This window comes from Rattus norvegicus, chromosome 5 (genome assembly GCF_036323735.1).
Source record: "Rattus norvegicus strain BN/NHsdMcwi chromosome 5, GRCr8, whole genome shotgun sequence".
Classification (NCBI taxonomy): Eukaryota; Metazoa; Chordata; class Mammalia; order Rodentia; family Muridae; genus Rattus; species Rattus norvegicus.
The window spans coordinates 150,337,042-150,352,281 of NC_086023.1; the positions used below are offsets into that span (position 1 = coordinate 150,337,042).

The 15,240-nt window shown below is 44.0% G+C and overlaps 1 protein-coding gene across 3 annotated transcripts in view; it reads right to left on the reverse strand.

Moving 5' to 3' along the window:
* Positions 1-10,512: 10,512 nt before the first annotated feature.
* Stx12 (syntaxin 12) overlaps positions 10,513-15,240 on the reverse strand; it is a 28,873-nt gene continuing 24,145 nt past the window's right edge. Inside the window, exons 8-9 of one of the 3 annotated variants that reach the window (XM_006239066.5) lie at positions 14,550-14,632; positions 10,513-10,872 (exon numbers count right to left, since the gene is read on the reverse strand). In XM_006239066.5, coding sequence (XP_006239128.1) covers positions 10,639-10,872; positions 14,550-14,632 — 317 coding nt within the window. In that variant the 3' untranslated portion in view covers positions 10,513-10,638. Of the gene's footprint in view, positions 10,873-11,063; positions 14,633-15,240 lie in introns of those variants that run through there. The other 2 variants (NM_022939.2, XM_063288365.1) reach the window with 2 other exon arrangements.

A 15,240-nucleotide genomic window follows, 5' to 3' on the forward strand; every position in this document is an offset into this window, starting at 1 on the left:
AGGACTACTGATATCCCCCATTCATTGTGGTGAGCCCAAGGACCAAGCTGACAGGAAGAGAGAAAAAAAATCCCAATTCTAACTTGACTTTAAAGAAATAATCCCGGCCGCTCTCTAACGCCAGCACCGTCTCTCACTTGCTGAGCTCCAGCAGGAGAAGTGGGTAAGTAAGGAGGTGCTCATACCATGGCTCATACAAAGCCGACTGCCCGCAAATCCACCGGTGGTAAAGCACCCAGGAAACAACTGGCTACAAAAGCCGTTCGCATGAGTGCGCCCTCTACTGGAGGGGCGAAGAAACCTCATCGTTACAGGCCTGGTACTGTAGCACTGGGAGAAATCAGACGCTATCAGAAGTCCACTGAACTGATTCGCAAGCTCCCCTTTCAGTGTCTGGAGCGAGAAATTGCTCAGGACCTCAAAACAGACCTTCGCTTCCAGAGAGCAGCTATTGGTGCTTTGCAGGGGGCAAGTGAGGCCTATCTGGTTGGCCTTTTGAAGATACCAATCTGTGTGCTATAGACATCCAGCTAGCACGTCGCATACGTGGAGAATGTGCTTAAGAGTCCACTATGAGGGGAAATATTTCATCCTCAAAAAAAATTTTTTCCCTCTTCTTCCTGTTATCAGTAGTTCTGAATGTTAGATATTTTTTCCATGGGGTCAAAGGTACCTAAGTACATGATTGCGAGTGGAAACGTAGGGGACAGAATCAGGTATTGGCAGTTTCTCCACGTTCATTTGTGTGTGAATTTTTAATATAAATGCAAGATGTAAAGCATTAATGCAAGCAAAGTGTTTCAGTGAACACATTTCAATAGTTCAACTTTATAACAATTATAAATAAACCTGTTAAAATTTTCTGGGCAATGCCAGCATTTGGATTTTTAAAAAATAAGTAAATTTCTTATTGACAGCAAAAAAAAAGGGGGGGGGAGGGGGCTGGAGAGATGGCTCAGGGGTTAAGAGCACTGGCTGCTCTTCCAGAGGTTCTGAGTTCAATTCCCAGCAACCACATGGCAGTTTCTCCACGTTCATCTGTAATGGGATCCGATGCCCTCTTCTGGTGTGTCTGAAGACAGGGACAGTGTACTCATATACATAAAATAAATAAATATTAAAAACAAACGAACAGGGGCTGGGGATTTAGCTCAGTGGTAGAGCGCTCACCTAGGAAGCGCAAGGCCCTGGGTTCGGTCCCCAGCTCCAAAAAAAAAAAAAAAACAAAAAAAAAAAAAAAAACGAACAAACAAAAAACCATGACTCCCTATTTGGAGCACAGGATACGATTTTCTGAGACATAATCCTGAGTGTAAAAATGTAACCTATATTTGTAAAGATTGTTTTAAAATGATGCGAGCTGGGTGGTGATAGTGACAGATGTCCTTAATTCCAGCATTTGGGAGGCAGAGGCAGGTCTATCTCTGCGAGTTTGAGGTTAGCTTGTTGTATGCATGGGGACCACATGCATGTCTGGCACCCTCAGTGGTCAGAAGAGGGTGTCAGATTCCCGGAAGTAGAATTATATATAGATAATTATGGTCTGCCACGTGGGTGGTTGTGGATGATGTCATTATGCAGCAAGGCAGGTCCGGGATAAAGCAAAGCCTATCATTAGATGAGAAGGAAGGGGGAAAGTCTATCTAGGAACGAGAGGAGGAAGAGAAGTGGGGGGAATCAAGATGGAGACGACAGAGCAGGATGATCCAGGACTATGTCAATTTTATCTTGTCTAGGTGGGTGGTTTATATCTTGATTAATTGGCAGTGAATTTATTGTGTGGATATATTGTAGATTGAGAATCTAACAGATAAATCTTATTGATAAATTACAATTAGAACTTTGATACAGCCTGGAGAGGGTGGCTTTAGAATGCCTGGGGCTAGTGTGGCATGGCGCCATGCTAGAACGGCCCTCAGAATGGATGTATGTGTCAGGTGTGGTAAAAACCTGCCAAGGGGACAGTGTGAGAAAACAGCTGGCAGAGAGACGGCCAGAACGCAAGGCTCCCACGGATCTGCCAGGAGTGGGAATGTGCAGGTACCGGTAACTACCAAACTATTTTTTTTTTTTTTGGTTCTTTTTTTCGGAGCTGGGGACCGAACCCAGGGCCTTGTGCTTCCTAGGTAAGCGCTCTACCACTGAGCTAAATCCCCACCCCCCCAAACTATTTTTTATTTTTTTACCGCAGTGGTTGGTAGGAACCAAACCTAGGTCATATGCAAGACCAACAAGTGCTCTTAACTGCTGCGGCATCTGCCCAAGCTCTACAAAATCCAACACTTTTGACTGAGTGTAGTTGTTTAAGGGGCAGGGATGCTTGCTTAGCTTGTGCAAGGCAGTGCATTCCACAGCACCACACACACATACGCAGGCATCTGGCAATCGGTGTAGGAATTTTGAGTTTTGAATTCCCTTTCGGCCATGAGGTAGGGCTGGTTATTTTGAGCCAGCAGCGACTGGATGAGATCTTGAAGTTCAACTTTCAACTCCTCATCTGTGGTCTACTGGTGTGATCCCCAGAAATCCAAGAGGTGTATTCTTAGCTTTAGGATTCTCTACTCCACTGTCATACCCTCTCAACCATCCCAAGTACAGCTTCGGGGTATTGGCTCTTTAGACTCAACAAGGCCCTTACAGTGCAAAATATTCTTTGTTTAGGGGCCAATGGTGTTAGTGCAGACCAGTAAACTGGAGGACAACGATACAGTTAACCTTTTGAAAGGAAGGCTGTAAGGTTAGCTATTATGGCATATGGTCAAAGAGAAGTTAATTTCTTAAGTCTCTGACAGATTTCTTTAAAATTGACTTTTTTAAAATTTATTTTATTCTGTGTATATGAGTTACACTGTAGCTGTCTTCAGACACACCAGAAGAGGGCATTGGATTCCATTACAGATGGTTGTGAGCCACCGTGTGGTTGCTGGGAATTGAACTCAGGACCTCTGGAAGAGCAGACAGTGCTCTTAACCGCTGAGCCATCTCTCCAGCCCTTGAAAGACTTTTAAAAAAAAGTTTAAAAAAACAAAACAAAACTGTGTGGTGGTGGCACATGTCTTAGTTTCAGAACTCTGGAGGCAGAGGTGGACACAGAGGAAGGCATATCTATGCCAGTTCAAGGGCAGCTTGTCTACAGAGTGAGTTCCCAGACAGACAGCCTACATAGAGAAACCCTGTTGCAGAGAGGGACAGGGGATGATACAACAACAAGACATTAAAAGCTACCTGTACTGGAAAAAACAAAACAAAAAAACTTAAAATGGTCAGATGTGGTGACATGTTACCTGTAAGCTTAGCACCTGAAGGCACTGAATCATAAGCTTTCCTATACAGTCAGTTGGACCTGGTGATCAACGGAAAAAAAAAAAAAAAAAAAAAAACCCAACCAACCAAACAAAAATCCATGATATAGGAGAGATGGTTCAGCAGCACCCAACTCCCTATGTCTTTGGCCTCCTCTGCTGGCCTTCGTTTGTACACGAGTGGCATACATATGTACATAAGTCAAAATGAATCTTAAAATCTTTGCTATGGGCCTAGAGAGATGGCTCAGTGGTCAAGAGCCCTGACTGCTCTTCCAGAGGTCGTGAGTTCAAATCCCAGCAACCACACGGTGGCTCACAACCATCTGTACTGAGATCTGATGCCCTCTTCTGGTGTGTCTGAAGACAGCTACAGTGTACTTATATATAATAAATAAATCTTAAAAAAACCAACTTTGGTATGATCAAATGAAGACAGTGAAAAAATTATATGATGCAGTGGTTTGAATATTTGGCTCAGAGAATGGCACTGTCTGGAGGTATGGTCTTGAGTGGGTATGTCACTGTGGGTTTGGGCTTAAGACCCTCATCCTAGCTGTATTCTGCTAGCAGCCTTCAGATGATGTAGAACTCTCAGCTCTGCCTCCACCATGCCTACCAGGACGCTGTCATGTTTCTACCTTGATGATAATGGGCCAAACCTCTGAACCTATAAACCAGCCCCGATTAAATGCTGTCCTTGTAAGAGTTGCCTTGGTCACGGTATCTGTTCACAGCAGTAAAACCCTAAGACAGAAGTTGGTATCAGGAATGGGGTATTGCCATGATAGACCTGACTATGCTTTTGTCTAGAATACTGTGGATTTGGGACTTTGGATTTGGAAAGCAGTGGGATGCTTTAAATGCTTTAATGTGCTATCCTAGTAGGAATTTGGAAGACTAAGTTACTAAGAATGATTTGAATTGTGGGGACCTGGCCCAAGAGGTTTCAGTGAAGAATGTCAATATGTGACCTACAGACTGTTTTGTGCTATTATGGTGAAGAATGTGGCTACTTTTTGCCTTTGTCTGAAGAGTCTGCTTGAGGCTAAAGAAACTCAGATTAATTGCATTGACAAAGGAAGGCTCGGAAATGTCCATCATAGACTTTGTTTTCTGGGTAAATCTCATGAGGAACACTTTAAACAAGCATAGCAAGCTGAGAAAGGAAAAATATAAAATATATGGTTCAAGTATTTAAAGGGGTACGAGGAAGTGAAATGGAGTTGAATCCTGTGATTTAATTAAGGGAGTAGTGACCTTGGGGCAAGATCCCACCCAGCTAAATTTAGTTTGAGGCAATGGTAGTACAAGCCTTTAATCCCAGGAGGCAAAGACAAACAGGTCTCTAAATTCAAGGCCAGCCTAGAACAGAGCAGTTCTAGGTGAAGAAAAATTTAAATCCAGGTTTAGTGGCCATACCTTTAATCCTAGTGTTTAGGAGACGGACAAGCAGATCTCTGAGTTCACTATCAATCTACAGAGCAAGCTCCAGAACAGCCAAGCTTATGGGGATGGAAAACAGAAAGCTGGTGATGATGTTATAGAAAAGGGGGACCATGTTCCAGCTCCTGCAAGCAGCAGAACTTGGCAGATGTGTCTCTGGCTTTAGCGTGAAAAACAGAAGGGACCCCTGGGACAATTGACACTGGTTGCCTAGAGCTAAGAAATTAGCAATGAGTAAGAAGAGCCCAGCATCACTGAAGTGAAATCTGGGAAGTGTTTTCTGAGAGCACAAGGAAGCTGTGTTCCAGAGATAGCCAAGGTTGTACCTCATGCTGCAGCTGGACTTGGTAATGTGTAAGAGTCACCCAGGTGGTACTGGTTTTGAAGGCATGAAGGGGTCATGAAGAGCAGCTGAGGCTTGGCACTGTGAGAGGCCAGGGAAGGCCATTGGTGAAGGTGCAGCCTCAGTTGCAGTTGATGGTCCAGGACTGATGGGATCATCCAAAGAAGTTGAGGCTTGGCACCATGAAGAGAGCCTGTGAGAGGCTATTGGTTAAACCAAGTCGCTGTGGGAGACCCCAGTGTATTAGAGATGCCAGTACCATGGGATGACCAACAAGAACAGCAGCAGTAATGGAGTGGAGTCAACCAGAGCCTAGAAAGCTAGAGGGCAAAGATGGAGATGTGACCTAAGCCTTTTAGAGGAGCCCAGAAGATCATTGTGTAGATCCCAGACATTGGAACAAGAAGCTGTGAGGTTGAAGTTGCCTTGGAGACCCGAAGATTTCAAGATGTCAGAGCCCTGGGATACCTGCCAAGGAAAGTTGCTAATAAAGAGTGGAACCAGCCCAGGAGAAATAAGTTTGTTGCAGTTAATAAAGGTGAAAAAGGAGTTGGAGATCTGAAAACAGCCTTGGAATCAGACGTGGAGATGCGGAGTTTGGAGTCTGCCCAGCTGGTTTCCTGTCTTGCTTTGGGGATTACAGGTAAGTGATTGGATGAGTCTCAGAATAGACTTTGACCTTTGGACTTTTTTTTTTGGTTCTTTTTTTTTCGGAGCTGGGGATCGAACCCAGGGTCTTGCGCTTGCTAGGTAAGCGCTCTACCACTGAGCTAAATCCCCAACCCCCGACCTTTGGACTTTTTTTTTTTTTTTTTTTTGGTTCTTTTTTTTCGGAGCTGGGGACCGAACCCAGGGCCTTGCGCTTCCTAGGTAAGCGCTCTACCACTGAGCTAAACCCCCAACCCCGACCTTTGGACTTTTAACATTGAGATGGCTATAGACTATGGAGACCTTTGAAGTTGGAGTAAATGTATTTTCCATTATGCTACATTTAGGTATGGCTCCCACAGACTCATGTTTGAACTAGCCTATGAGGGCCAGGGAGTGGAATGTGGCGATTTGAGTATGTTTGGCCTAAGGAATGGCACTATTTGGAGATGTGCCTTTGAAGTGGCTGTGTCACTGTGGGCATGGGCTTAAGACCCTCATCCTAGCTGACTGGAAGTAGCCGCCTTCAGATGAAGATGTAGAACTCTCAGCTCTGCCTGCACCAGGCCTGCCTGGATGCTGCCATGTTCCTGCCTTGATGATAATGGACTGAACCTCTGAACCTGTAAGCCAGCCCCAGTTAAATGTTGTCTTTTATAAGACTTGCCTTGGTCATGGTGTCTGTTCACAGCAGTAAAACCCTAAGACATATGGCTAGACATTATAAGCAGGACAGTTCATTTAGCAGGGTGACAAAGAGTGCACAAAGTGGTGTGAAGGAGATGATGCTGGTGAAAATTTAAGGAGGAAGTGCTGTTTTTCTAGATTTGTCTTAGAGGAAGCAGTCTGAAGATGTGGTGAGGGCCGCTTCGGTCAATGTTGTATACACTGTATACACTGGATAATGGTAGTTTGGAGTATGAACACTCAAGATGACCATCCTTAAAGCTGTGTGATCATGGGAAGTTTACCTGTCTTAGCTTCTTTTTTTTTTTTTTTTCCCTTTTTTCGGATCTGGGGACCGAACCCAGGGCCTTGCACTTGCTAGGCAAGCACTCTACCGCTGAGCTAAATCCCCAACCCCCTGTCTTAGCTTCTTGATCCACTGTTAAAGAGTACACAGGCCCTGGGTTCGGTCCCCAGCTCCGAAAAAAGAAAAGAAAAAAAAAAAAAAAGAGTACACAGGGCTGGCAAGATGGCTCTGCTACCCTAACAACCTAGTTCAATCCCTAGAGCCAGATGGTGAAAGGACAGTGTCCTGCAAGCTGTCCTCTGACATGCATTCTGACATATACATGACCTTTCCAAATAAATGTAATTGGCTCTATCAATGGCTCAGCCTTAGAGAGCACTTGTTGCTCTCACAGAAGACTTGGTTTTGATTCCCAACACCTACATGGCTGCTATAATCATCTGTAACTCCATTTCCAGGGATCCGACTCCCTCTTCTAAGACTTCCCAGCACCAGGCATGCATGTGGTGTATAGACACGCATGAAGGCAAAATACATGTAAAATAAAAATAAAAGATGGAAAAGGGCTGCAATAAACCTCCCAGATAGCCTTTCAGGTATACTAGTGTATGAAGATCTAGCACAGTAGCTTACTGGCACTAAAGGCTCCATTATTCCACAAGGGATGTCTACGCACAACAGACCTCTACCCTCTGAATCCCAATTTCAAGCTGTCATTCCTGCCTTGAACCTTTGCGTGTGTGTATGTGTGGGGAGGTGAAATCGGTGTGGGGAGGTGAAATCGGTGTGTGTCGATTTTTATTTTGCCAACTCAGAGCTACAAATGAAGCTGCCGTCTACCATCACCTTTTCCTGCCAGTGCTTGGGGTTGAATTCAGGGATTCACCTATGTTGATCACGCAGTTTACCACTGAACTGTAGCCTAAGCTCTATCCTCTCGTTTTAATATTTAAATACTCCTTTTTTAAAAAATTGGCTTTGTAGCACAGGGTCTTTGATGCAGAATCCAGGTCCGTGTGCATGACATGTATGAAGTCTCAGGTTTGTTCTCCACCATCAACAAAAATGGTGGTGGGAGCTAAAGTGATGATTCAGCCAAAAAAGCACTTGTCTTGCAAGCCTGAGGGCCTACGTTTAGGGCTCTCAAACCCAAGTCAAAAGCTAGGAATGATGGTGAATGTCAGTCTGAATGAAAGCAGACAGATCCAGGACACTGAGCTGGCCCACCCCAACACCTACTCCATCTATGAGCTGCTGGAGCATGTGAAGGGCTGGATCCTCCAGAACTAAAGCTGAAGGGCCTCCATGATACAGAGCAACAGCAGGGATCAGCGAGGGGTGCCAGTGAGGATTACAGTGCAGTAGAAGCCGGAGGAGAATCATTGCAAGGAATATTTGCAAGTAAAGCTGTCTGGACGAAGGGCTATACTGTGGGACACACCAGTTTCCATGGCAAGACATTTTTCATCTTTTATTTTTTTATTTTCTACTTTCTTTTGTGGGGGGTTAGAAGGGAAGAGAGAGCAAACATGGAAGGACTGGGAAATTAGTGGGATTGGTTGGGGTGTATGATATGTAATTCACACACACACACACACACACACACACACACACAAATCAATAAATTACAGGGGGTAGAAAATAGAAAGGCAAAGCTATGGAAGCTCACTGGCCAGCTAGTCTCGCCTACTGGGCAAAGTCAGTTTGAAAGAGACCCTGTCTCAAACAGACACCAGAGGAACAATATCCAAGGTTATTGTTATATGTAGCATAAACTCTACACATATGCATACCTACACATACATATAAACCTCAGTTCCCACCATACAAACAATTGGAACGAATATTCTCTCAGACACAATTAAAATTACAAAACAAAGCCTTACTATAGCATTATTCTCATTTCTCCAGAGGTGAAAACTTTAAAACTTGTACTTTGAACATCTATTCCTCTTGCTATATCAGACTTGGCTTTATCTGATCCACCTGCCTCTGGCTCACAAGTGCCACCATGACCAACATACGTTTATTCTTTGAAAAGTAAATGCTTTTTAAATCTGTAACTCCAGTCTCAGGGGACCTGATGCTCTCTGTCCTCACCTCCATGGGCATCAGGTACACGCAAGGAACACACACACACACACACACACACACACACACATATCTTCTAAACTATAGTTAGATTTTAAAGGACTTATACTTTGAAGTGCTAGAGAGCCATATTGGAAAGAATCCTTTGAAGCTTAGAGCTAAACATCCATGTCTGGAAAACATGGAAGAAAGCTGGGGCTCCTAACCCTAGGAAATGGCATGCACTGAGGGCTGACATGAGTTCTGTGGTCTGCACTTAGTGACATAAGCAAAAGCTTCATTCCCATGACGAAGATAGTCTCTGAACAGAAAATACAAATCAAGTCACATAGTGGAGTATGAGGGGCTTAGTGTTTTATTTTGCCGACTGAATGGTAATTTATTTTCCTTTTTTTTTTTTTTTTTTTTTTTGGTTCTTTTTTTTTCGGAGCGGGGACCGAACCCAGGGCCTTGCACTTCCTAGGTAAGCGCTCTACCACTGAGCTAAATCCCCAGCCCCTTTTTTTTTTAAAACAAAATACGAAATACAAACAAACCAAAACAAAGCAAGGTGGCCTGGCTGGCCTGGAACTTACTCTATAGGCCAGGACAGCGTTGAATTCATAGAGATCTACCTCCCTCTATTCCCTGAGTGCTAAGACTCATGGCCTGTAGTGCTGTACCTGCCTGGGACTTTCACTTTGAGGTATATGTTTAGTTCGAATGTTAGACTGCATACTGCGTGGGTAAGTACTCAGTGAAATAAGAAGATGTGTGTGATGTGGGTATGCACATACACAAACGCTCAAAGAGCAACAATCTAATACGTGTCAAGGTCTTATTGTGAAGCATTACTAGTGAAGTGGGCAGAGTATTTTTATTAACTCTACATAGCACTAATTCATTTTAAGAGACTGCTGGAGGGACTGATTAGACAGCTCAGCAGTCAGGAGTATTTGTTGCTCATGTAGAGAATAAAGGGTCAGTTCCCAGCACCCACATGGTAGCTTACAATCATCTAACATCAGTGCCAGGCATCTGACTTCTGCTCTGAATTCTGAGGGCAGCAGGCATGCACGCAATACGTGGTCACAGATGCAGGCAAAACATTCATACACAGAAAATAAATTTTAAAAATCTATTTTTTCTTTCTAAAAAGTACACAGCACTTCTAGAACTTTTCAATGTCACTAGAGGAAACAGAATATGAGATACAGAGTGGAAAGGAATACAGAAACAAATTTACAACTTGGATGTACAGACTAGACCTCTGTTAGGAATTTTATAGTAATAAACAGATAGACAGACAGACAGATGCATGCAAGCGACTGAGAAAACACGGTGCTTATGAGCTGGGCGACTTGTCCGAACACCCTCAGTAAGTCACTGGTGGGCCAGGGCTCCCAGGCCTCCTTTCCACTTGCAAACAAAGCTCTTAGCTGCGGCTGCACGCAGAATGCATGTGGAGCGTTAATCAATTCTCATGTCCAGGAAATACAGCAGACTAATGAAAGTTGAATCTCTGAGTAGGGAGACCATGGCTTCAGCACTTTTTAAAACTCTTTCTACTATGCAGGCAAGAGCCACTGTCCCAGACCACAGTGCCTCCAAAGACAATCCAGTACAAAGCAGGTTCTAGGAATGGGTTTATTGGCGCTTCCTGAAAACCGCTACTAGCCCAGACCAAGTCCCTACTTATTCCCATAGCCATCGTGACAACCACCACAGTATTATGCAATCACAGCCACTTTATTGTTCCCAATAGCTTGTAACAACAGATCCCATTTTTTAATTCTTGAACTGTCACAAATGACGTATCCAAGTCCAGCTATGATCTGAGAACAAGGGTTTCTCTCTCAAGTTGCCACGTGTTCTGCAGCCAGCTGTCTTTCCTTCCTCTCCATCTTTCTCTTAAAAACAGAGTCTGGGGGTTGGGGATTTAGCTCAGCGCAAGGCCCTGGGTTCGGTCCCCAGTTCCGAAAAAAAGAAAAAAAAAAAAAAAACAAAAAACAGAGTCTGATCTCAAATCTCTCATTGTCCCAGTCTGGCCTTGAACTCACAGCCCGCCTGTCTTCTTGTCTTCTCAGGTCCTAGGATTAGAAGTGTGTGCAAACCACAGTTGCTCTCTGTCCTGCTTTTCAAAGGAAGGCAGCGCTGCCTTTTCCACTCCCAAGCCCAACCTTACCTGCTCTCCAGTCTTCTTGCAGCTGAGTTTTTTTCATGGCTGACCAATACCTGAAGGCTATATCGTTAGGACGGTAACTCACAAAATAACTACAAAAGCTTTTAAACGTTTATTGTGTTGAGTAGGGATGGTGCAACAGTGCGGAGAAACCTATGCATTTGGGCCCTTGCTTCTCCACTGGTCACATTAGTGTGGGACAGCAGTAAGTGACAGCATGAGGGATAGAAGGAACAAACACAGATATTGCCACAGCAGCCAGATCCTCTACGTCAGCCAAGGATGTGCTGCTGACATTTCCGGCCTCAATCCACATTTATCTGAGAGCCCAAACCAATTACACGCTCTCTGACTGTTCTAGGTCTGTGAAAAAGGGCAGTAGACAACATTTATATACAAGACAGAAACCTTTTATTAAAACTGTTTTTATCTAAAACTACACAGAGTTTGATCTCTTGTTCATAAATTAGGCTAATTCTGACATCACTAAACCAGTGTTATTTACAAAGTGAACCTTTGCTTTGCTTTATCAATAGGTTCACAGACCGAGTTTTAAACCGCACTTCAGTCTAAATTTCAAAATCTTGCCATCAAAGCCAGGCAACCCTTCCAAGGGCCTGGATCAGCCTTTGACAGCAGCGTTTATCATTCATCAGAATGAAAGCCACACGTGGACGAGAGGGACTCAATCATTCCAAACAGTCCTCATCTGCTCTCCAAAGTCATGCTGGGCTGAGCGAATCCCCCTTCTATGCAGACAGGTGGGAGAGAGACCTGATTGATTAGAACAATGGTAATGAACTGATCCTCTCTAAACCAGGAGCGGGATGGCTTAGTGTGCGAGGATGGACTCCGTAAACAACACCCGCAGACAATAAGGTCAGTTTAACCCAAACCCAGACTTTCCCACAAACCCTGGCAGCGGGCCCACTCTGACAAGTTTTTCTCATTTCCTCTGAAGTCATGGGTGCAGTGTTCTTACTCCCCAGTTATTTATAGTGCCAAAACCTTGCAAAACAGAGAACAGACCCCTCAGAAACTCAAAGCAAAACGTTAAATAATAAAAATTGCTGGCATATTGTACAGCTTCTCAGACTCTGATAGGCTGGCTCCAGAAGGAAATTTATCTCAGATATGCATAAAAAGGTATAGTTTGTGTATATACAAAAAGACAGTACTATGATGTAGTGTCACCTGTCACAAAGAATATCCACAGTGGGACTGTCAATAAACACTTGCAATAAAGGGCAATCAAAATACAAGAGAAAGGAAAATACACATAAGTTAATTCGTTCTTTGAGAAATGAAGAGAATATATGCATAAATTGATAAATACTGCCTCCATGGTCACTAATTCCAAGGACTAGTTAGTAGTTAGTTTCTAGCTAAATTATCACAGGACACTGTGGTACACACTCTCTTCTGTGGTCAGTTTGTTCTGGCAAGACTCCATCAAACACTTGCCCTCGAAAACAACTCAGCAGGAGAAGGCTCTGAGGCAACCACACTTCACTTAGAAGCAACCCAGATAACAACTACCAAGACTGTAACAATCACTGAGAGGACAAGCACGAGGATACACATCTTCTTGCGAGATTTTTTCTGAGGAAAGAAATATTTAAAGACACTCATGAAACAAGTAAGCATTTTTCTACCTAAGATTCAGAGTGCATCATAATCTGACTCCTTATCATTCAGAACATCCTTATATTTCACTGCTGAGATTTAACCCAGGATCTTATGCACACTGGGTGAGCACCCCACTTCTGAGTGGCATCCCCAGCCTATAATTAACTCTTTTTTTTTTATTTATTCATTTTATTTATATGAGTACACCATAGCTATCTTCAGGCACACCAGAAGAGGGCATCAGATCTCATTACAGATGGTTGGGAGCCACCATGTGGTTGCTGGGAATTGAACTCAGGACCTCTGGAAGAGCAGTCGGTGCTCTTAACCACTGAGCCATCTCTCCAGCCCTTATAATTAACTCTTACCACCCACAAAGATGCAAACATCTTCTCAAAATTCTCAAGTTGCCCGTTCTCAGTAGTGCTGCAAGTGTCACTGTTCCCAAATACAGTTTTGCAGAGGAGCTGTGCCTTGGTCCTACGTGACATCTGCTGTGACCCGCCTCACACTAGCCAGTCCGCTCCTCCATGGCTGGATTACAAGCAGCTGCCACAACCAAGTTGGATTCCAGGGCTAGTGCTTGCTCTAACCACTGAGCCTTCTCCCGAGGCCCTTGGGTGTGTATTTTAATAACCTACTTCACACCTATCACAGATTGTATGCTCATTATAAAATATATGAGCAGTAGAAAGAAAATAATCACCTATAGATATGACTGTTAGCATAAGATTCTATTTCTTTCTGCTGTCTTGTTTGTTTGTTTGTTTGTTGAGATAAGGTCTCGCTGTGTAGTCATGGCTGGCCTGGAGTACTCTCTCTCTAGTCCAGGTGAGCTTAATCCAGAGTGATCACTATCTTGGCCTCCTGAATGCTGGGTTCAAGACCCATGCCTGCAGGCCAGGCTCCGCCTACTCTCTCACCTGGGCGCATTCCTGTTGGGAATGACTGGATCATACTGTGTGTTCGTCTTGTTAGCGCTTAACACGAGCTCTCCTTTCCTGCCATAAGCTCATTAACATCTTTTAGTCCCCACAGACTACAATGCTGGGAAGATATAATCTTCTAAAATCATCAGTTTTTCAAGAACACCGTTATGAAACTCAACTTCCTCAAGCGTATTCCCAGGTAAAATACAGCTACCCTGGGAATACAGAAAATGACTAAAATGCTAGCTACTTCTAAAAAGCCATGCAACATCAAATGAGGACATCATTTTTAGTATCTAAAACCTGGATTATAGACTGGAAGAAGAGTAGGGTCTTATGCCACACGCCTTTAATCCCAGCACATAGGAGGCAGAGGCAGGAGAATCTGTGAGTTCCAAGCCAGCCTGCTCTACAAAGTGTGAAGTCCAAGCCGGCCAGGACTACACAGTGAGGCCCTGTCTCAAAAAAACAGAACAAAAAAGACTCATAAAAGCCATAAAACTATAAAAATCACCTCCTGGGCACAGCTTCATGATGATTAAAGCCTACACTGAGCTGTGTGCACAGCTGGCTCTAAGGCACCCTGCTGAGCTAGCAGTCCACGTGGTGTCTCCTGTCTCTGTAGCTCGGCCTTTACTGCAGCTCTCCTGACAGCCCCTCCATTTATTTAGGATACAAAGTTTTCTTTTTTTTTTTCGGAGCTGGGGACCGAACCCAGGGCCTTGCGCTTGCTAGGCAAGCACTCTACCACTGAGCCAAATCCCCAACAGGATACAAAGTTTTACGCATCACGCTGGCTCCTGACATTAGCTTTACAGCCACACAGCTTCTGTATAGAATTCAGGATTTGATGGTGTTGGATATCTGGTTGCAAAGATAAATACTAAAAATGGGACTGGAGCTGCAAATTATGACTGCCGGTCTCCAGCTTAAACTCAGGCAAAAGACTGCAGCTGCAGCACTGTGTGAGCACAGCCTGGAGGGTCACTGAGTCTGAGCACAGAGTGACTCTGACATTGGCATTTACCTGATAGTAAGCAGCTCTCTGTAGCTGATCAGAGGCTCTTTCCACATGCACCTCTGAGCTTTCCACATTGGCTTCTATGCTATCTGTAAAAGATGCAATGAGATTTCAGCAATTCAGGTATTTCAATACTGAGACAAACAAGCACATTTTCTTCCTTTTTATTTAAAGCCTATGGGTGTTGTGCCTGCATGTATGTCTGTATACCATGTACATGCCTGGAAGGTGTTGGATCCCTTCAACTTGAGGTACAAATGGTTGTGAGCTGGCGTGTAGGTGCTGAGAATCAAAGTCTTCTGGAGGAGCAGCCGCTGTTCTTAGCTGCTGTGCCATTATCCAGCCCCTCTGAGCAGATCTGATGGCTCAGGCCTTAGAGTCACCATTACCATCCAGACTAGCCAGCATGAGAACGAAAATTTACTTCTTTTCATTTTATTTTTTTAAAGATTTATTTATTTATGTTATGAGTACACTGTAGCCATCTTCAGACACACCATAAGAGGGCTTCAGATCCCACTACAGATGGTTGTGAGCCACCATGTGGTTGCTGGGATTTGAACTCAGGACCTCTGGAAGAGCAGTCAGTGCTCTTAACCACTGAGCCATCTCTCCAGCTCGCATTTAATTTTTTTCGATAGCGTCTCATGTAGTCTAAGACAGCCTCAACGTCCTCAACAGCATGCCATGTGGCTGA